Raw genomic sequence first — 23,005 nt, forward strand, 5'->3', positions numbered from 1 at the left:
AACCCGGGGACACCCTCCCACCGGCTCTGGGGCACCCCAAAACCCGGGGAGACCCCTCCCACCGGCTCTGGGGCACCCCAAAACCCGGGGAGACCCCTCCCACCGGCTCTGGGGCACCCCAAAATCCAGCCAGAGCCCTCCCACCGGCTCTGGGGCACCCCAAAACCCGGGGAGACCCCTCCCTAAGCTCTGGGGCACCCCAAAACCCGGGGAGACCCTCCCCAAGCTCTGGGGCACCCCAAAAACTTGAGGAGGCCCCTCCCACCGGCTCTGGGGCACCCCAAAACCCGGGGAGACCCCTCCCACCGGCTCTGGAGCACCCCAAAACCCGGAGACACCCTCCCACCGGCTCTGGGGCACCCCAAAACCCAGGGAGGCCCTCCCACCGGCTCTGGGGCACCCCAAAACCCGGGGAGACCCCTCCCTCAGCTCTGGGGCACCCCAAAACCCGGGGAGACCCCTCCCTCAGCTCTGGGGCACCCCAAAACCCGGGGACACCCTCCCTCAGCTCTGGAACACCCCAAAACCCGGGGAGACCCCTCCCCAAGCTCTGGGACACCCCAAAACCCGGGGACACCCTCCCACCGGCTCTGGGGCACCCCAAAACCCGGGGAGACCCCTCCCTGAGCTCTGGGGCACCCCAAAACCCGGGGAGACCCCTCCCACCGGCTCTGGGGCACCCCAAAACCCGGGGAGACCCCAAAATGACCCCCCCAGACCCCAAATGACCCCCCCACCCCCAAATGACCCCCCCAGACCCCCATGTGACCCCCCCAGACCCCATGTGACCCCCCCAGCCCCAAATGACCCCCCCAGACCCAAAATGACCCCCCCAGACCCCCAAATGACCCCCCCAGATCACCAAATGACCCCCCCAGACCCCAAATGACCCCCCCAGAGCCCAAATGACCCCCCCAGACCCTCTGTGACCCCCCCAGACCCCCAAATGACCCCCCCCAGAACCCAAATAACCCCCCCAGACCCCCAAATGACCCCCCCAGACCCCCAAATGACCCCCCCAGAGCCCAAATGACCCCCCCAGACCCTCTGTGACCCCAAATGACCCCCCCAGACCCCCCAAATGACCCCCCCAGCCCCTAAATGACCCCCCCAGACCCCATGTGACCCCCCCAGACCCCCAAATGACCCCCCCAGACCCCCCAAATGACACCCCCAGCCCCCCCAAATGACCCCCCCAGGCCCCCCAAATGACCCCCCAGCCCCCCCAAATGACCCCCCCAGACCCCCCAAATGACCCCCCCAGACCCCAAATGACCCCCCCAGACCCCCAAATGAACCCCCCAGCCCCATATCACCCCCCCAGACCCCCAAAATGACCCCCCCAGCCCCAAATGACCCCCCAGACCCCCATGTGACCCCCCAGACCCCCCAAATGACCCCCCCAGACACCAAATGACCCCCCCAGACCCCAAATGACCCCCCCAGAGCCCAAATGACCCCCCCAGACCCTCTGTGACCCCAAATGACCCCCCCAGACCCCCAAATGACCCCCCCAGCCCCATATGACCCCCCCAGACCCCCCAAATGACCCCCCCAGCCCCTAAATGACCCCCCAGACCCCAAATGACCCCCCCAGAGCCCAAATGACCCCCCCAGACCCTCTGTGACCCCAAATGACCCCCCCAGACCCCCAAATGACCCCCCAGACCCCAAAATAACCCCCCCAGACCCCCCAAATGATCCCCCCAGACCCCCAAATGACCCCCCAGACCCCAAAATAACCCCCCCAGACCCCCCAAATGATCCCCCCAGACCCCCCAAATGACCCCCCCAGACCCCATGTGACCCCCCCACACCCCAAATAACCCCCCCAGCCCCCAAATTACCCCCCCAGACCCCCAAATGACCCCCCCAGACCCCCATGTGACCCCCCCCAGACCCCCAAATAACCCCCCCAGACCCCCCAAATAAAGCCCCCAGCCCCAAATGACCCCCCCAGCCCCCCAAATGACCCCCCCAGCCCCAAATGACCCCCCCAGACCCCCAAAATGACCCCCCCAGACCCCAAATAACCCCCAAATGACCCCCCAGCCCCCCAAATGACCCCCCCAGACCCCAAATGACCCCCCCAGACCCCCAAAATGACCCCCCAGACCACCAAATGACCCCCCCAGCCCCAAAATGACCCCCCCAGACCCCCAAATGACCCCCCCAGACCCCAAATGACCCCCCCAGACCCCCAAATGACCCCCCCAGCCCCAAAATGACCCCCCCAGACCCCCAAATGACCCCCCAGACCCCAAATGACCCCCCCAGGCCCCAAATGACCCCCCCAGACCCTAAAGGACCCCCCCAGACCCCCAAATAACCCCCCCAGACCCCCCAAATAACCCCCCCAGCCCCAAATGACCCCCCCAGACCCCCATGTGACCTCCCCAGACCCCCAAATGACCCCCCCAGACCCCCAAAATGACCCCCCCAGACCCCCAAATAACCCCCCAGACCCCCATGTGACCCCCCCAGACCCCCCAAATGACCCCCCCAGACCCCCAAATAACCCCCCCAGACCCCCCATGTGACCCCCCCAGACCCCAAATGACCCCCCCAGAGCCCACATGTGACCCCCCCAGCCCCATATCACCCCCCCAGACCCCCAAAATGACCCCCCCAGACCCCCAAATGACCCCCCCAAGACCCCCAAATGACCCCCCCAGCCCCAAATGACCCCCCCAGACCCCCAAAATGACCCCCCCAGACCCCAAATGACCCCCCAGTCCCCAAATGACCCCCCCAGACCCCCCAAATGACCCCCCCAGACCCCCCAAATGACCCCCCAGCCCCTAAATGACCCCCCCAGACCCCAAATGACCCCCCCAGCCCCTAAATGACCCCCCCAGACCCCCCAAATGACCCCCCCAGACCCCAAATGACCCCCCCAGACCCCCCAAATGACACCCCCAGGCCCCCAAATAACCCCCCCAGCCCCAAATGACCCCCCCAGACCCCCCAAATAACCCCCCCAGACCCCCCAAATGACCCCCCCAGACCCCCTAAATGACCCCCCCAGAACCCACAAATGACCCCCCCAGACCCCAAATGACTCCTCAGCCCCAAATGACCCCCCCAGACCCCCCAAATAACCCCCCCAGACCCCAAATGACCCCCCCAGACCCCCCATGTGACCCCCCCAGACCCCAAATAACCCCCCCAGACCCCCAATGACCCCCCCAGACCCCCAAATAACCCCCCCAGACCCCCCAAATGACCCCCCCAGACCCCCAAAATGACCCCCCCAGACCCCCAAAATAACCCCCCAGACCCCCAAATGACCCCCCCAGACCCCATGTGACCCCCCCAGACCCCCAAATGACCCCCCCAGCCCCAAATGACACCCCCAGACCCCTTAAATGACCCCCCCAGACCCCAAATGACCCCCCCAGACCCCCCATGTGACCCCCCCAGACCCCAAATGACCCCCCCAGCCCCAAATGACACCCCCAGACCCCCAAAATGACCCCCCCAGCCCAAAATGACCCCCCCAGACCCCCAAATGACCCCCCCCAGACCCCCCAAATGACCCCCCCAGCCCCTAAATGACCCCCCCAGACCCCAAATGACCCCCCCAGACCCCCCAAATGACCCCCCCAGCCCCTAAATGACCCCCCCAGACCCCAAATGACCCCCCCAGAACCCCCAAATGACACCCCCAGACCCCCAAATGACCCCCCCAGACCCTAAATGACCCCCCCAGACCCCAAATGACCCCCCCAGACCCCCCAAATGACCCCCCCAGCCCCTAAATGACCCCCCCAGACCCCAAATGACCCCCCCAGACCCCCCAAATGACCCCCCCAGCCCCTAAATGACCCCCCCAGACCCCAAATGACCCCCCCAGAACCCCCAAATGACCCCCCCAACCCCAAATGACCCCCCCAGACCCCAAAATGACCCCCCCAGACCCCCAAAATGACCCCCCCAGACCCCAAATGACCCCCCCAGACCCCCAAATGACCCCCCCAGCCCCAAATGACCCCCCCAGACCCCAAATGACCCCCCCAGACCCCCCATGTGACCCCCCCAGACCCCAAATGACACCCCCAGCCCCAAATGACACCCCCAGACCCCCAAAATGACCCCCCCAGCCCAAAATGACCCCCCCAGACCCCCAAATGACCCCCCCAGACCCCCCAAATGACCCCCCCAGCCCCTAAATGACCCCCCCAGACCCCAAATGACCCCCCCAGACCCCCCAAATGACCCCCCCAGCCCCTAAATGACCCCCCCAGACCCCAAATGACCCCCCCAGAACCCCCAAATGACACCCCCAGACCCCCAAATGACCCCCCCAGACCCTAAATGACCCCCCCAGACCCCAAATGACCCCCCCAGACCCCCAAAATGACCCCCCAGACCCCCAAATGACCCCCCCAGAGCCCAAATGACCCCCCCAGAACCCCCAAATGACCCCCCCAGACCCCATGTGACCCCCCCAGACCCCCAAATGACCCCCCAGACCCCAAATGACCCCCCCAGACCCCCAAATAACCCCCCCAGACCCCCCAAATAACCCCCCAGCCCCAAATGACCCCCCCAGACCCCCAAATGACCCCCCCAGATCACCAAATGACCCCCCCAGACCCCAAATGACCCCCCCAGGCCCCAAATGACCCCCCCAGACCCTAAAGGACCCCCCCAGACCCCCAAATAACCCCCCCAGACCCCCCAAATAACCCCCCCAGCCCCAAATGACCCCCCCAGACCCCCTGTGACCCCCCCAGCCCCCTTGTGCAAGACCCTCGTGCAAGAGACCCCTCCAGGAGCCTGGGAGACCCCCTGAGCACCAGCCCAGCCCCTCTGTGACCCCCCCAGACCCCCCAAATAACCCCCCCAGACCCCCAAATGACCCCCCCAGACCCCCATGTGACCCCCCCAGACCCCCCAAATGACCCCCCAGACCCCCAAATGACCCCCCCAGCCCCCATGTGACCCCCCCAGCCCCCTTGTGCAAGACCCTTGTGCAAGACCCTCGTGCAAGAGACCCCTCCAGGAGCCTGGGAGCCCCCCTGAGCACCAGCCCAGCCCCTCTGTGACCCCCCCACACCCCCCAAATGACCCCCCCAGACCCCCAAATGACCCCCCCAGCCCCATATGACCCCCTCCCAGCCCCCTTGTGCAAGAGCCTCGTGCAAGAGGCTGGTGCAAAGCCTCACCACATGTCAATCTGTGTGGAGTACTCAGTGGAGCCCAGCAGGATGTCAGGGGGTCGGTACCACAAGGTCACAACCTCGTTGGAGAATGTCTTGGTGGGGATGGATTTGGCCCTGGCCAGACCTGGGGGACAGGGGAGGGGTTAATGGGGGGGGTTTGGGGGGGTTTAGGGAGGGAATTGGGGGGTTTAGGGGGTATATGGGGGGGTTGGGGGGGTAAATGGGGGGGAATTGGGGTCCCTGGGGGGGAATTGGGGGTCCTAAGGGGGGTAAATGGGGGTTTGGGGGGGTAAATGGGGGGGAATTGGGGTCCCTGGGGGGGAATTGGGGGTCCTAAGGGGGGTAAATGGGGGTTTGGGGGAGGAATTGGGGGGCTTAGGGGGGGTAAATGGGGGTTTGGGGAGGTAAATGGGGGGGAATTGGGGTCCCTGGGGGGGAATTGGGGGTTCTAAGGGGGGTAAATGGGGGTTTGGGGGGGGAATTGGGGGGTTTAGGGGGGGTAAATGGGGGCTTGGGGGGGAAAGGAGGGGTCTGGGGGGGGAATTGGGGTCCCTGGGGGGGGAATTGGGGGGCTAAAGGGGGTATATGGGGGATTGGGGGGATAAATGAGGGGGAATTGGGGGGTTTGGGGGGGTAAATGGGGGTTTGGGGGGTAAATGGGGGGGAATTGGGGTCCCTGGGGGGGAATTGGGGGTTCTAAGGGGGGTATATGGGGGCTTGGGGGGGAATTGGGGTCCCTGGGGGGAGAATTGGGGGGCTAAAGGGGGGTAAATGGGGGTTTGGGGGGGTAAATGGGGGGAATTGGGGGGGTTGGGGGGGGTAAATGGGGGTTTGGGGGGTAAATGGGGGGGAATTGGGGTCCCTGGGGGGGAATTGGGGGTCCTAAGGGGGGTAAATGGGGGTTTGGGGGGGGAATTGGGGGGTTTAGGGGGGGTAAATGGGGGCTTGGGGGGGAAAGGAGGGGTCTGGGGGGGGAATTGGGGTTCCTGGGGGGGAATTGGGGGTCCTAAGGGGGGTAAATGGGGGCTTGGGGGGGTAAATGGGGGGGATTTGGGGGGTTTAGGGGGGTAAATGGGGGTTTGGGGTGGAATTGGGGTCCCTGGGGGGGGAAATTGGGGGTTCTAAGGGGGGTAAATGGGGGTTTGGGGGGGGAATTGGGGGGCTTAGGGGGGGTAAATGGGGGTTTGGGGGGGTAAATGGGGGGGAATTGAGGTCCCTGGGGGGGAATTGGGGGTTCTAAGGGGGGTAAATGGGGGCTTGGGGGAGGAATTGGGGGGCTTAGGGGGGGTAAATGGGGGGGAATTGGGGTCCCTGGGGACGGAATTGGGGGGCTAAAGGGGGTATATGGGGGGTTGGGGGGGTAAATGGGGGTTTGGGGGGTAAATGGGGGGGAATTGGGGTCCCTGGGGGGGAATTGGGGGTCCTAAGGGGGGTAAATGGGGGTTTGGGGGGGGAATTGGGGGGTTTAGGGGGGGTAAATGGGGGCTTGGGGGGGAAAGGAGGGGTCTGGGGGGGGAATTGGGGTCCCTGGGGGGGGAATTGGGGGTCCTAAGGGGGGTAAATGGGGGTTTGGGGGGGTAAATGGGGGGAATTGGGGGGGTTGGGGGGGTAAATGGGGGTTTGGGGGGGTAAATGGGGGGGAATTGGGGTCCCTGGGGGGGAATTGGGGGTTCTAAGGGGGGTAAATGGGGGTTTGGGGGGGGAATTGGGGGGTTTAGGGGGGGTAAATGGGGGCTTGGGGGGTATATGGGGGTTTGGGGGGGTAAATGGGGGTTTGGGGGGTAAATGGGGGGGAATTGGGGTCCCTGGGGGGGAATTGGGGGTTCTAAGGGGGGTAAATGGGGGTTTGGGGGGGAATTGGGGTCCCTGGGGGGGAATTGGGGGTCCTAAGGGGGGTAAATGGGGGCTTGGGGGGGTAAATGGGGGGGATTTGGGGGGTTTAGGGGGGTAAATGGGGGTTTGGGGTGGAATTGGGGTCCATGGGGGGGGAAATTGGGGGTTCTAAGGGGGGTAAATGGGGGTTTGGGGGGGTAAATGGGGGGGAATTGGGGTCCCTGGGGGGGAATTGGGGGTTCTAAGGGGGGTAAATGGGGGTTTGGGGGGGTAAATGGGGGGGAATTGGGGTCCCTGGGGGGGAATTGGGGGTTCTAAGGGGGGTAAATGGGGGTTTGGGGGGGAATTGGGGTCCCTGGGGGGGAATTGGGGGTCCTAAGGGGGGTAAATGGGGGTTTGGGGGGGTAAATGGGGGGGAATTGGGGGTTCTAAGGGGGGTAAATGGGGGTTTGGGGGGGTAAATGGGGGGGAATTGGGGGGTTTGGGGGGGTAAATGGGGGGGAATTGGGGTCCCTGGGGGGGAATTGGGGGTTCTAAGGGGGGTAAATGGGGGTTTGGGGGGGAATTGGGGTCGCTGGAGAGGGAATTGGGGGTCCTAAGGGGGGTAAATGGGGGCTTGGGGGGGTAAATGGGGGGGAATTGGGGGGTTTGGGGGGGTAAATGGGGGTTTGGGGTGGAATTGGGGTCCCTGGGGGGGAATTGGGGGTCCTAAGGGGGGTAAATGGGGGTTTGGGGGGGAATTGGGGTCGCTGGAGAGGGAATTGGGGGGCTAAAGGGGGGTAAATGGGGGCTTGGGGGGGTAAATGGGGGGGAATTGGGGTCCCTGGGGGGGAATTGGGGGGCTAAAGGGGGTATATGGGGGGTTGGGGGGGTAAATGGGGGTTTGGGGGGGTAAATGGGGGGGAATTGGGGTCCCTGGAGGGGAATTGGGGGTTCTAAGGGGGGTAAATGGGGGTTTGGGGGGGGAATTGGGGGGCTTAGGGGGGGTAAATGGGGGTTTGGGGGGGGAAAGGAGGGGTCTGGGGGGGGAATTGGGGTCCCTGAGGGGGGAATTGGGGGTTCTAAGGGGGGTAAATGGGGGCTGGGGGGGTAAATGAGGGGGAATTGGGGGGCTAAAGGGGGTAAATGGGGGTTTGGGGGGGAATTGGGGTCCCTGGGGGGGGGATTTGGGGCATTTTGGGGTAGTTTTGGGGTGTTTTGGGGGTATTTTGGGGTATTTTGGGGGCATTTTACTGTGTTTTGGGGTAGTTTGGGGGTATTTGAGGGTGTTTTGGTGTGGTTTGGGGTGTTCTGGGGGTTGTTTTGGGGGTGTTTTGAGCTATTTTGGGGTAGTTTTGGGCTCTTTGGGGGTAGTCTGGGGGTATTTTGCTGTGTTTTGGGGTATTTGGGGGCATTTTGCTGTGGTTTGGGGTAGTTTGGGGGTATTTTTGGGGCATTTTGGGGTGTTTAGGTGTGATTTGGGGGTATTTTGGGGTATTTTGAGGGCATTTTACTGTGTTTTGGGGTAGTTTGGGGGCATTTGGAGGTGTTTTGGGGTGTTCTGGGGGTTGTTTTGGGGGTGTTTTGAGCTATTTTGGGGTATTTTGGGGTAGTTTTGGGGTATTTGGGGGCATTTTACTGTGTTTTTGGGTATTTTGGGGGCATTTTACTGCATTTTTGGGTGGTTTCGGGGCATTTTGGGGTGTTTTGGTGTGATTTGAGGGTATTTTGGGGTCATTTTGCTGTGGTTTGGGGGTGTCTTGGGGTATTTTGGGGTAGTTTTGGGGTATTTGGGGGTGTTTTGGTGTGATTTGAGGGTATTTTGGGGTATTTTGGGGGCATTTTGGGACATTTTACTGTGGTTTTGGGTAGTTTTGGGGCATTTTGGGGTTTTTAGGTGTGATTTGGGGGTATTTTGGGGGCATTTTACTGTGTTTTGGGGTAGTTTGGGTGTATTTGGGGGTGTTTTGGTGTGGTTTGGGGTGTTCTGGGGGTTGTTTTGGGGGTGTTTTGAGCTATTTTGGGGTAGTTTTGGGGTAGTTTTGGGGCATTTTGCTGTGTTTTGGGGGTATTTTGGGGGCATTTTACTGTGTTTTGGGGTAGTTTTGGGGTATTTTGGGACATTTTGCTGTGTTTTGGGGTAGTTTGGGGGTATTTTTGGGGCATTTTGGGGCATTTTGCTGTGGTTTGGGGCAGTTTGGGGGCATTTTACTGTGTTTTGAGGTATTTTGGGGTCGTTTTGGGGTATTTTGAGGTATTTAACTGTGTTTTGGGGTAGTTTGGGGGTATTAGAGGGTGTTTTAGGGTGGTTTGGGGGTATTTTGGGGGCATTTTACTCCGTTTTTTGTAGTTTGCGTGTATTTTGGGACATTTTGCTGTGTTTTGGGGTAGTTTGGGACTATTTTGGGGGCATTTTGAGGCATTTTACTGTGTTTTGGGGTTTTTGGGGGGTATTTTGAGGACATTTTGGGGTATTTTGTGGTATTTAACTGTGTTTTGGGTGGTTTGGGGGTATTTGAGGGTGGTTTGGGGTGTTCTGGGGGTTGTTTTGGGGGTGTTTTGAGCTATTTTGGGGTAGTTTTGGGGACATTTTACTGTGTTTTTGGGTAGTTTTGGGGTATTTTGGGACATTTTACTGTGTTTTGGAGTAGTTTGGGGGTATTTTGGGGTGTTTTGGTGTCATTTGGGGGTATTTTGGGGGCATTTTACTGTGTTTTGGGGTAGTTTTGGGGCATTTGGGGTGTTTTGGTGTGATCTGAGGGTATTTTGGGGTATTCTGGGGGCATTTTAGGGCATTTTACTGTGTTTTTGGGTAGTTTTGGGGTATTTTGGTGTGTTTTGGTGTGATTTCGGGGTTGTTTTGGGGTATTTTGGGACATTTTACTGTGTTTTGGGGTAGTTTGGGGGTATTTTACTGTGTTTTTGGGTAGTTTTGGGGTGTTTTGCTGTGATTTGGGGGTATTTTGGGGTAGTTTGGGGTATTTTGGGGTCATTTGGGGGTAGTTTGGGCTATTTAACTGTGTTTTGGGGTAGTTTGGGGGTATTTTGTGGGCATTTTGAGGCAGTTTACTATGTTTTGGGGTATTTTAGGAGCATTTTGGGGCATTTTGAGGCATTTTACTGTGTTTTGGGGTATTTTGGGGCATTTTACTGTGTTTTTAGGTATTTTGGGGGCATTTTGGGGTATTTTGGGGGCATTTTGGGGTGTTTAGGTGTGATTTGGGGGTATTTTGGGGGCATTTTGGGACATTTTACTGTGTTTTTGGGTAGTTTTGTGGTATTTTGGGGGCATTTTACTGTATTTTGGTGTAGTTTGGGGATATTTGGGGGTGTTTTGGGGTGTTCTGGGGTTGTTTTGGAGGTGTTTTGAGCTATTTTGGGGTAGTTTTGGGCATTTTGGGGTGTTTTTGGTGTGATTTGAGTGTGTTTTGGGGGTATTTTGGGGCATTTTACTGTGTTTTGGGGTAGTTTGGGGGTATTTGAGGGTGTTTTGGTGTGGTTTGGGGTGCTCTGGGGGTTGTTTTGGAGGTGTTTTGAGCTATTTTGGGGTAGTTTGGGGGTATTTGGGGGCATTTTGCTGTGTTTTGGGGTAGTTTGGGGGTATTTTGGGGTCGTTTTGGTGTATTTTTGGGGTATTTAACTGTGTTTTGGGGTATTTTGGTGGTATTTTGAGGCATTTTGCTGTGTTTTGGGGTATTTTGGGGTCGTTTTGGGTATTTTGGGCTATTTAACTGTGTTTTGTGGGTATTTTGGGGGTATTTTGGGGTCGTTTTGGTGTATTTTGGGGTATTTAACTGTGTTTTTGGGGTAGTTTGGGGGTATTTGGGGGTGTTTTTGGTGTGGTTTAGGGTGCTCTGGGGGTTGTTTTGGGGGTGTTTTGAGCTATTTTGGGGTAATTTGGGGGTATTTTGGGGTCATTTGGGGGTATTTTGGGCTATTTAACTGTGTTTTGGGGTATTTTGGGGGTATTTTGGGGTCGTTTTGGTGTATTTTGGGGTATTTAACTGTGTTTTGGGGTAGTTTGGGGGTATTTGAGGGTGTTTTGGTGTGGTTTGGGGTGCTCTGGAGGTTGTTTTGGAGGTGTTTTGAGCTATTTTGGGGTAGTTTGGGGGTATTTGGGGGCATTTTGCTGTGTTTTGGGGTAGTTTGGGGGTATTTTGGGGTCGTTTTGGTGTATTTTGGGGTATTTAACTGTGTTTTGGGGTATTTTGGGGGTATTTTGAGGCATTTTGCTGTGTTTTGGGGTAGTTTTGGGGTGATTTGGGGTGATTTGGGGGTATTTTGGGGGCATTTTACTGTGTTTTGGGGTAGTTTGGGTGTATTTGGGGGTATTTTGGTGTGGTTTGGGGTGTTCTGGGGGTTGTTTTGGGGGTGTTTTGAGCTATTTTGGGGTAGTTTTGGGCTCTTTGGGGGTAGTCTGGGGGTATTTTGCTGTGTTTTGGGGTAGTTTTGGGGTATTTGGGGGCATTTTGCTGTGGTTTGGAAGTGTCTTGTGGTATTTTGGGGTATTTTTGGGGCATTTTACTGTGTTTTGGGGTATTTTGGGGGTATTTTCGGGGCATTTTGAGGCATTTTACTGTGTTTTGGGGTATTTTGGGGGCATTTTGGGGCATTTTACTGTGTTTTGAGGTAGTTTTGGAGCATTTTGGGGTGTTTTGGTGTGATTTGAGGGTATTTTGGGTGCATTTTACCTTGTTCTTGGGTAGTTTTGGGGCATTTTGGGGTGTTTTGGTGTGATTTGGAGGCATTTTACTGTATTTTGGGGTAGTTTGAGGATATTTGGGGGTGTTTTGGGGTGTTTAGGTGTGATTTGGGGGTATTTGGGGGTATTTTGGGGTAGTTTTAGAGCATTTTACTGTGTTTTGGGGCAGTTTTGGGGTATTTTGGGCCCTTTTGCTGTGGTTTGGGGGTGTCTTGGGGTATTTTGGGGTAGTTTTAGAGCATTTTACTGTGTTTTGGGGCAGTTTTGGGGTATTTTGGGCCCTTTTGCTGTGGTTTGGGGGTGTCTTGGGGTATTTTGGGGTAGTTTTGGGGTATTTGGGGTTGTTTTGGGGGTATTTTGGGGGTATTTTGGGGTAGTTTTGCTGCATTTGGGGGTATTTTGGGGGCATTTTGGGGATATTTTGGGGTATTTTGCTGTGTTTTGGGGTATTTTGGGGGTATTTTGGGGTTGTTTGGGGGTATTTTGGGGCATTTTGCTGTGTTTTGGGGTATTTTGGGGTCATTTGGGGGTATTTTGGGCTATTTAACTGTGTTTTGGGCTAGTTTTGGGGTATTTTGGAGGCATTTTGAGGCATTTTGCTGTGTTTTGGGGTATTTTGGGGGCATTTTACTGTGTTTTTAGGTATTTTGGGGGCATTTTGGGGTGTTTTGGTGTGATTTGGGGGTATTTTGGGGTATTTTGTGGACATTTTACTGTGTTTTGTTGTAGTTTTGGGGTAGTTTGGGACATTTTACTGTGTTTTGGGGTAGTTTTGGGGTAGTTTGGGACATTTTACTGTGTTTTGTAGTAGTTTTGGGGTATTTTGGGGCTTTTTTGTGTGGTTTGGGGGTATTTTGGGGTATCTTGAGGCATTTGGGGGAGTTTTCCAGTGTTTTGGGGTAGTTTGGGGATATTTGGGGGTATTTTGGTGTGGTTTGGGGTATTCTGGGGGTTGTTTTGGGGGTGTTTTGAGCTATTTTGGGGTAGTTTTGGGGTATTTTTGGGTAGTTTTGAGGCATTTTACTGTGTTTTTTGGTAGTTTGGGGGTATTTTGGGGCATTTTGCTGCATTTTGGGGTATTTTAGGGTCATTTTGGGGTCGTTTTAGGGTATTTTTGGGGTATTTTGGGGTGTTTTGGTGTTATTTGGGGGTATTTTGGGGCATTTTACTGTGTTTTGTGGTCTTTTGGGGTCTGTGTTTTGGGGTATTTTGCTGTGTTTTGGAGTATTTTGGGGTCTTTTGGGGGCATTTTACTGTGATTTTGGGTAGTTTTGAGGCATTTTGGGGTATTTTGGGGGCATTTTGGGGCATTTTGAGGCATTTTACTGTGTTTTGGGGTATTTTGGGGGCATTTTACTGTGTTTTTGGGTATTTTGGGGTCATTTTGCTGTGGTTTGGGGATGTCTTGGGGTATTTTGGAGTAGTTTTGGGGTATTTGGGGTAGTTTTGCTGCATTTTGGGGTATTTTGGGGGCATTTTGGGGTATTTTGGGGGCATTTTACTGTATTTTGGAGCAGTTTGGGGATATTTGGGGGTGTTTTGGGGTATTTTGGGGGTGAGGGGGGATCCCCCAGACCGAAATCCGCCAGCTTGAGGTCCCCCCGGCGGCTGAGCAGCAGGTTCTGGGGTTTGAGGTCTCGGTGCAGAACTTTGTGACGGTGACAAAAAGCCAAACCCCGAAGCAACTGGAACAAAAAGAGCTGCCCCCCCCCCAAAAAATACCCCCTCAGCTCCCCAGGGCACCCCAAAAACACACCTGACACCGCACAACCCCCACAACACCCCAAAACTCCCTCTGAGGTGGCCCAAAAGACCCCCCTGAGACACCCCAAAATAGCCCTTGGTAACCCAAAAGCGACCTAAAAGCACCCCAAAAGGTCTCCAGGCAACCCCAAAACTCTTCGAGGTACCCCCAAAACTCCCCCCTGACACCCCAAAATCCATCTTGAGACCCCTAACCACGCCCAGGCACCCCAAAACCCCTCCCAGACACCCCAAAACCCCTCCCAGGTGCCCCAAGATCCCTCCCTGAGACCCCAAAACCCCTCCCAGGCACCCCAAAATCCACCCTGGGACCCCAAAGCTCCCCCTGAGACCCCAAAACCCACCCCAGGCACCCCAAAACCCTCCCTAAAACCCCAAAACCCATCCCAGGTGCGCCAAAATCCACGCTGGGACCCCAAAACCCATCCCAGGCACCCCAAAATGCTCCCTGAGAGCCCAAAACCCACCCCAGGCACCCCAAAATGCTCCCTGGGACCTCAAAATCCCATCCCAGGCACCCCAAAACTCCCTCTGACAACCCAAAATGCACCCTGGGACCCCAAAACCACTCCCAGGCACCCCAAAACCCTCTCTGAGAGCCCAAAACCCACCCTGAGACCCCAAAACCACTCCCAGGCACCCCAAAATCCCCCCTGGGACCCCAAAACCCACCCCAGGCACCCCAAAATGCCCCCTGGGACCCCAAAACCCCTCTCATGCACCCCAAAATGCTCCCTGGGACCCCAAAACCCACCCCAGGCACCCCAAAACCACCCCAAAACCCACCTCAGACAACCCAAAATGCTCCCTGAGACCACAAAACCCACCTCAGACAACCCAAAATGCTCCCTGGGACCCCAAAACCTATCCCAGGCACCCCAAAATCCACCCTGGGACCCCAAAACCCATCCCAGGGGCCCCAAAATCCACGCTGGGACCATAAAACCCCTCCCAGGAACCCCAAAACCCGTCCCAGGCACCCCAAAATGCTCCCTGGGACCCCAAAACCTCTCCCAGGCACCCCAAAATTCAACCCTGACACCCCAAAATGCTCCCTGGGACGCCAAAACCCCTCCTTGGCACCCCAAAATGCTCCCTGAGACCGCAAAACCCACTCCAGGCACCCCAAAACCCTCCCTGAGACCCCAAAACCCATCCCAGGCACCCCAAAACCCTCCCTGAGACCCCAAAATCCCTCCCAGGCACCCTAAAACCAACCCTGAGACCCCAAAACCCCTCTCATGCACCCCAAAATGCTCCCTGAGACCCCAAAACCTCTCCTTGGCACCCCAAAATCCTCCCTGGGACCCCAAAACCCACCCCAGGCACCCCAAAATCCACCCTGGGACCCCAAAACCCCTCCCAGGCACCCCAAAACCCTCCCTGAGACCCCAAAACCTCCCTGAGACCCCCCAAAACCCACCCCAGGCACCCCAAAATCCTCCCTGAGACCCCAAAACCCCTCCCACTCCCACCCAGTCCCCTCAAACTCCCTCCCAGTCCCTCCCAGTGCCCTCCCAGTCCCTTCAAACTCCCTCCCAGTCCCTCCCAGTCCCTTCAAAATCCCTCCCAGTCAATCCCAGTCCCTCCCAGTGCCTTCCTAGACCCCCTCAAACTCCCTCCCAGTCCATCCCAGTCCCCTCCCAGTCCCACCCAGTCCCCTCAAACTCCCTCCCAGTCCCTCCCAGTGCCTTCCCAGTCCATGCCAGTCCCCTCCCAGTCCCACCCAGTCCCTTCAAACTCCCTCCCAGTCCCTCCCAGTCCCTTCAAACTCCCTCCCAGTCCATCCCAGTCCCTCCCAGTGCCTTCCTAGACCCCTCAAACTCCCTCCCAGTCCATCCCAGTCCCCTCCCAGTCCCACCCAGTCCCCTCAAACTCCCTCCCAGTCCCTTCAAACTCCCTCCCAGTCCCTCCCAGTGCCCTCCCAGTCCCTCCCAGTCGGTCCCAGTGCCCCCCCCAGTGCTCCCAGTTCCCACCCTGACGTTGTGCATGCTGATGACGTTGCCACAGTCGTCCAGGTACTGCTTCAGGTCCCGATCCTGGGGGGACAGGGGGGTTGGGGAGGGGGTTTGGGGGCCTTTTAGTGTGGGAAGGGGCAGTTTTGGGGGTGTCTGGGGCAGTTTGGGGTGGGGGAGGGGCAGGATGGGGGGTGTGGGTGGGGGAGGGGCAGGTTTGGGGGTGCTGGGGGTGACTTTTGGGGTGTCTGGGGCAGTTTTGGGGTCCTTTCAGTGTGGGAAGGGGCAGTTTTGGGGGTGTCTGGGGCAGTTTGGGGTGCGGGAGGGGCAGGATGGGGGCTGTGGGTGGGGGAGGGGCAGGTTTGGGGGTGCTGGGGGGTGGATTTGGGGGTGTCTGGGGTAGTTTTGGGATCGTTTGGTGCTATTTTGGGTCCTTTTAGTGTGGGAAGGGGCAGTTTTGGGGGTGTCTGGGACTATTTGGGGTGGGGGAGGGGCAGGATGGGGGGTGTGGGTGGGGGAGGGGCAGGTTTGGGGGTGCTGGGGGGTGGATTTGGGGTGTCTGTGACACTTTTGGGGTGGTTTTGGGTCCTTTCAGTGTGGGAAGGGGCAGTTTTGGGGGTGTCTGGGGCAGTTTGGGGTGGGGGAGGGGCAGGATGGGGGCTGTGGGTGGGGGAGGGGCAGGTTTGGGGGGTGCTGGGGGGTGAGTTTTGGGGTGTCTGGGGCAGTTTTGAGGTGGCTGTTGGGTCCTTTTAGTGTGGGAAGGGGCAGTTTTGGGGGTGTCTGGGGCAGTTTGGGGTGGGGGAGGGGCAGGATGGGGGCTGTGGGTGGGGGAGGGGCAGGTTTGGGGGTGCTGGGGGGTGAGTTTTGGGGTGTCTGTGACACTTTTGGGGTGGTTTTGGTGCCTTTTAGTGTGGGAAGGGGCAGTTTTGGGGGTGTCTGGGGCAGTTTGGGGTGGGGGAGGGGCAGGATGGGGGCTGTGGGTGGGGGAGGGGCAGGTTTGGGGGTGCTGGGGGTGACTTTTGGGGTGTCTTGAATAGTTTTGGGGTCCTTTTCGTGTGGGAAGGGGCAGTTTTGGGGGTGTCTGGGGCAGTTTGGGGTGGGGGAGGGGCAGGATGGGGGCTGTGGGTGGGGGAGGGGCAGGTTTGGGGGTGCTGGGGGGTGGATTTGGGGGTGTCTGGGGTAGTTTTGGGATCGTTTGGTGCTATTTTGGGTCCTTTTAGTGTGGGAAGGGGCAGTTTTGGGGGTGTCTGGGGCAGTTTGGGGTGGGGGAGGGGCAGGATGGGGGCTGTGGGTGGGGGAGGGGCAGGTTTGGGGGTACTGGGGGGTGGATTTGGGGGTGTCTGGGGTAGTTTTGGGATCGTTTGGTGCTATTTTGGGTCCTTTTAGTGTGGGAAGGGGCAGTTTTTGGGGTGTCTGGGGCAGTTTGGGGTGGGGGAGGGGCAGGATGAGGGGTGTGGGTGGGGGAGGGGCAGGTTTGGGGGTGCTGGGGGGTGAGTTTTGGGGTGTCTGTGACACTTTTGGGGTGGTTTTCGTGCCTTTAGTGTGGGAAGGGGCAGTTTTGGGGGTGTCTGGGGCAGTTTGGGGTGGGGGAGGGGCAGGATGGGGGGTGTGGGTGGGGGAGGGGCAGGTTTGGGGGTGCTGGGGGTGGATTTAGGGGTGTCTGGGGCAGTTTTGGGGTCCTTTTAGTGTGGGAAGGGGCAGTTTTGGGGGTGTCTGGGGCAGTTTGGGGTGGGGGAGGGGCAGGATGGGGGTGTGGGTGGGGGAGGGGCAGGTTTGGGGGTGCTGGGGGTGACTTTTGGGGTGTCTGGGGTAGTTTTGGGATGGTTTGGGGCAGATTTGGGGTCCTTTAATATGGGAAGGGGCAGTTTTGGGGGTGTCTAGGGCAGTTTGGGGTGGGGGAGGGGCAGGTGTGGGGGGTGTGGGTGGGGGAGGGGCAGGTTTGGGGGTGCTGGGGGTGGATTTGGGGTGTCTGGGACACGTTTGGGGTGGGTTTTGGGTCCTTTCAGTGTGGGAAGGGGCAGTTTTGGGGGTGTCTGGGGCAGTTTGGGGTGGGGGAGGGGCAGGATGGGGGCTGTGGGTGGTGGGGAGGGGCAGGTTTGGGGGTGCTGGGGGTGACTTTTGGGGTCCCTGGGTGAGTTTTGGGGTGACCCCCCTTTACCAGGTACTCAAAGACCAGGTGAGGCAGTGGGGGGTGTGGACGATGTCGTGCAGCGTCACCACGTTGGCGTGCTTCAGGTCCCGCAGCAGCGACACTGGACGTCATCGTGACGTCATCGTGACGTCATCAGGGCGGCCACACCCCCTCCCAACATGCCCCACCCCCAAAACCCCCCAAAACACCCCCAAACCCCCCCAAAACCCCCCCCAAACCCCCCCTTTCCCCCCTAAAACCCTCTAAAAAGGGCCAAATTCCCCCCCATCAGACGTCATCACGCCACCTGTGACGTCACAGGACCTTGATGACGTCATCGATCGGCCCTACGATGACCCCACCCACTGCTGTGACGTCACCACCCTGCCCCATGATGTCATCAAGCTGCCCTGTGACGTCACAGCCCAGCCTGTGATGTCACAGTCCCACCCCAGGGCCTCGAGGTCCCAGCCTATGACGTCATTGCTTCACTCTATGATGTCACTGCCCGCCCTATGACGTCATTACGGCTCCTATGACGTCACAGTTCCACTCTATGACGTCACTGGCCCATCTGGGCCGTTGTGTGACGTCACCACCCAGCCTATGACGTCACTGCCCACCCCAGGGCATCACTGGCCCGCTCTATGACGTCACCACCCCACCCTATGACGTCACTATCCGCCCCTATGACGTCACTGCCCGTCCCATGACATCACTGGTTCACTCTATGACGTCACTGATGTCACCATCTCACTCTATGACGTCATTGCTCCACGTTATGACATCACTGTCCACCCTATGATGTCCTTGCTCCAGCCTATGACGTCATTGTCTGCCCTGTGACGTCACTGCTCCACCCTATGACGTCACTGTCTTGCTCTGTGATGCCATTGTTCCTCCTTATGACGTCACCACCTCACCCTATGATGTCACTTCCCACCCCATGACGTCACTGCCCCACCCTACGACACCCCTAAGGCACCGCATGACGTCACCACCCCACCCTGTGATGTCACTGTCCACTCTATGACATCACTGCTCCCCCAACGTCACCATTGTCCGCCCTATGACGTCATCACCCTGCTCTATGACGTCACTGCCTACGCCCCATGACGTCATTGGCCCGTCCTATGACGTCACCACCCATCCTATGATGGCGCTGCCAGCCCTATGACGTCATTGTCCCGCCCTGTGACGTCATTGCTTCGTGCTACGACGTCACTGTCTCGCTCTATGACGTCACTGTCTCGCTCTATGACGTCACTGCTCCACTCCATGACCCCCCCAGGCCACTGCATGACATCACCAGCCCACCCTGTGACGTCATTGCTTTGCCTACGAGTCACTGTCTCACCCTGTGACGTCACTGCGTCCCTCTATGACATCACAGCTCCAACTTATGATGTCACAGTCCATCCTATGACGTCACCACCTCGTCCCATGACGTCACCCCTTCGCCTTATGACATCACTGCCTCACCCTGTGATGTCACTGCCTCCCTCTATGACGTCACAGCTCCATCTTATGACATCATTGGCCATCTTATGACGTCATCACCTTGCCCCATGATGTCACTCATCTGCTCTATGACATCACAGCTCCATCTTATGATGTCATTGTCCATCCTATGACATCACCACCTTGCCCCATGATGCCACTCATCTGCCCTATGATGTCACTGCATCCCTCTATGACGTCACAGCTCCGCCTTATGACCTCACTATCCGTCCTATGACGTCATCACCTCGCCCCATGATGTCACTCATCCGCCCTATGATGTCACTGCCCCACTCTATGACATCACAGCTCCATCTTATGACGTCACAGTCCATCCTATGACATCATCACCTCGTCCCATGATGTCACTCATCTGCTGCCTTATGATGCACTGCCTCGCCCTGTGACGTCACAGCTCCTTCTTATGACGTCACTGCCATCCTATGACGTCGCCACCTCACCCATGATGTCACTCATCACCCTACGACGTCACAGATCACCCTATGACGTCATCGACTCAACTCATGACGTCACTTCTTCACCTTATGACGTCACTGTCTCGCTCTATGACATCACAGCTCCACCTTATGACGTCATTGTCCATCCTATGACATCACCACCTTGCCCCATGATGTCACTCATCTGCTCTATGACATCACTGCCCACTCTATGACATCACAGCTCCATCTTATGACGTCATTGTCCATCCTATGACATCACCACCTTGCCCCATGATGCCACTCATCTGCCCTATGACGCCACTGCATCCCTCTATGACGTCACAGCTCCATCTTATGACGTCACTGACCGTCCTATGACGTCGCCACCTCACCCATGATGCCACTCATCTGCCCTATGACGTCACTGCCTCACTCTATGACATCACAGCTCCATCTTATGACGTCACTGACCGTCCTATGACGTCGCCACCTCACCCATGATGTCACTCATCTGCCCTATGACATCACTGCCCACTCTATGACATCACAGCTCCATCTTATGACGTCACTGCCCATCCTATGACGTCACCACCTTGCCCCATGATGCCACTCATCTGCCCTATGACGTCACTGATCGCCCTATGACGTCACCATCTCGTCCCATTGGTGTCACTGTTTCACCTTATGACGTCACTGCCTCCCTCTATGACGTCACAGCTCCGCCTTATGACGTCACTGACCACCATATGACGTCACCACCTCACCCCATGACGTCATTCACCCGCCCCATGACATCACCCCCTCGTTCTATGACGTCACAGCCCCACCTTATGACGTCACCACCCCACCCCATGACGTCACCACCCCACCCCCAACCTCCCACCCTCCCCAACACCTCTCCCCCACCCTCTGACGTCACTCCCCAGCCTCTGACGTCACGGCCCCGCCCTCTGACGTCACGGCCCCGCCCCCTGACGTCACGGCCCCGCCCCCTGACGTCACACACCCTCCCTGATGGCGGTGCAGGGCGCCCCCTCCTCGTGCTCCAGCCGAATCTCCTTCAGCGCCACCAGGTTCTCGGTCAGTTTGCTCCGCCCCTTGTACACCGTGGCGTACGTCCCCTATTGGCCAGCGGGGCGTGACGTCATCCTGGGGGCGGGGCCACGCGGGGACACGCCCCCTCTGCGTTCTGGCTCCTCCCACTCACCTCTCCCAGTTTGTCCAGTTTGACGTAGGTCTCCAGTTTGCCGAAGCCGATTTCGGACTGGGGGGAAGGGGAAAGGGGGTCACTGGGCCATACTGGTTTGTACTGGTCTGCACTGGACTGTACTTGTTCATACTGGTCTGTACTGGTCCTTACTGGACTGTACTTGTTCATACTGGTCTGTACTGGGCCATACTGGGCCATACTGGTCTGTACTGGTCTGCACTGGACTGTACTTGTTCATACTGGTCTATACTGGGCCATACTGGTCTGTGCTGGGCTATACTGGCGTGTAATTGCCCATACTGGTCTGTACTGGGCCATACTGGTCTGTAATTGCCCATACTGGTCTATACTGGTCCTTACTGGACTGTACTTGTTCATACTGGTCTGTACTGGGCCATACTGGTCTGTACTGGGCCATACTGGACTGTACTTGTTCATACTGGTCTGTACTGGGCCATACCGCTCTGTAATTGCCAATACTGGTCTGTACTGGTCCTTACTGGTCTGTACTGGTCTGTAATTGCCCATACTGGTCTGTACTGGGCCATGCTGGTCTGTACTGGGGCATACTGGTCTGTAATTGCCCATACTGGTCGATACTGGGCCATACTGGTCCTTACTGGTCTGTACTGGTCTGTAATTGCCCGTACTGGTCTGTACTGGGCCATACTGGTCCATACTGGCCTGTACTGGACCACACTGTTCTATACTGCTCTCTACTTGTTCATACTGGTCTGTACTGGTCCTTACTGGTCTGTAATTGCCAATACTGGTCTGTGCTGGTCTGTAATTACCCATACTGGTCTGTACTGGTCCTTACTGGTCTGTATTGGTCTGTAATTGCCCATACTGGTCTGTACTGGGCCATACTGGTCTGTACTGGGCCATACTGGTCTGTAATTGCCAATACTGCTCCGTATTGGTCCATACTGGTCTATACTGCTCTCTACTTGTTCATACTGGTCTGTACTGGTCCATACTGGTCTGTATTGGTCCATACTGGTCTGTACTGGTCTGTAATTGCCCATACTGGTCTGTACTGGGCCATACTGGTCTGTAATTGCCCATACTGGTCTGTACTGGTCCTTACTGGTCTGTACTGGTCTGTAATTGCCCATACTGGTCTGTACTGGTCCTTACTGGACTGTACTTGTTCATGCTGGTCTGTACTGGCCATACTGGTCTGTAATTGCCAATACTGGTCTGTACTGGTCCATACTGGTCCATACTGGTCCATACTGGTCTATACTGGTCTATACTGGGACGCACCAGGGAGACTCGGCGCAGGCGGCGGCTGAGGGGTCCCGGCAGCGCCCCCCCCCTCGGGCAGCCGGGGGTCTGCAGGCAGCGACAGGCGCTTGTTGATGTCCTGGGGGGGACACGGGGGGTCACCCCAAAAACCCCCCTGGGGACCCCAAAACCCCCCAAAGACACCCCAAAACACCCCAAAACCCCCCCTGGGGACCCCAAAACCCCCCAAACCCCCCAAAGACCCCCAAAACCCCCCCCAACAACCACCCCCCTGGCAACCCCCCAAAACCCCCCATGACCCCAAACCCAACCCCCCTGGGGACCCAAAACCCCGGCCAACCCAAGACCCCCCAAAGAACCCCCAAAACCCCCCAAAACCTCCCCTGGGGACCCCAAAACCCCCCCTGGAGACCCCAAAACCCCCCAAAGACCCCCCAAAATCCCCCCTGGGGACCCCCAAAACCCCCCAAAGACCGCCCAAAATACCCCTGGGGACCCCAAAACCCCCAAAGACCCCCCAAAGAACCCCCAAAACCCCCCAAAACCTCCCCTGGGGACCCCAAAACCCCCCCTGGAGACCCCAAAACCCCCCAAAGACCCCCCCAAAATCCCCCCTGGGGACCCCAAAACCCCCCAAAGACCGCCCAAAATACCCCCTGGGGACCCCAAATAACCCCCAAAGACCCCCCAAAACCCCCCAAAACCTCCCCTGGGGACCCCAAAACCCCCCCTGGAGACCCCAAAACCCCCCAAAGACCCCCAAATCCCCCCAAAACCCCCCAAAGACCCCCCAAAGACCCCCCAAAACCTCCCCTGGGGACCCCAAAATCCCCCCTGGGGACCCCAAAACCCCCCAAAGACCCCCCAAAGAACCCCCAAAACCCCCCAAAAACCTCCCCTGGGGACCCCAAAAACCCCCCCTGGAGACCCCAAAACCCCCCAAAGACCCCCCAAAATCCCCCCTGGGGACCCCCAAAACCCCCCAAAGACCGCCCAAAATACCCCCTGGGGACCCCAAATAACCCCCAAAGACCCCCCAAAACCCCCCAAAACCTCCCCTGGGGACCCCAAA

At 57.6% G+C, this 23,005-nt stretch overlaps 1 protein-coding gene across 1 annotated transcript in view; it reads right to left on the reverse strand.

Moving 5' to 3' along the window:
* Window positions 1-22,051, reverse strand: part of LOC133629065 (cyclin-dependent kinase 16-like) — a gene marked incomplete at its 5' end in the record, with an annotated part of 41,648 nt that extends 19,597 nt beyond the window's left edge. Inside the window, 9 exon segments of the mRNA XM_062019697.1 lie at window positions 5,172-5,292; window positions 13,259-13,382; window positions 15,423-15,485; window positions 17,560-17,576; window positions 17,579-17,653; window positions 20,479-20,593; window positions 20,680-20,736; window positions 21,952-21,997; window positions 21,999-22,051. Coding sequence (XP_061875681.1) covers window positions 5,172-5,292; window positions 13,259-13,382; window positions 15,423-15,485; window positions 17,560-17,576; window positions 17,579-17,653; window positions 20,479-20,593; window positions 20,680-20,736; window positions 21,952-21,997; window positions 21,999-22,051 — 671 coding nt within the window.
* Window positions 22,052-23,005: the final 954 nt, after the last annotated feature.

The sequence above is a fragment of the Colius striatus genome, unplaced genomic scaffold (genome assembly GCF_028858725.1).
Source record: "Colius striatus isolate bColStr4 unplaced genomic scaffold, bColStr4.1.hap1 scaffold_114, whole genome shotgun sequence".
Taxonomy (NCBI): Eukaryota; Metazoa; Chordata; class Aves; order Coliiformes; family Coliidae; genus Colius; species Colius striatus.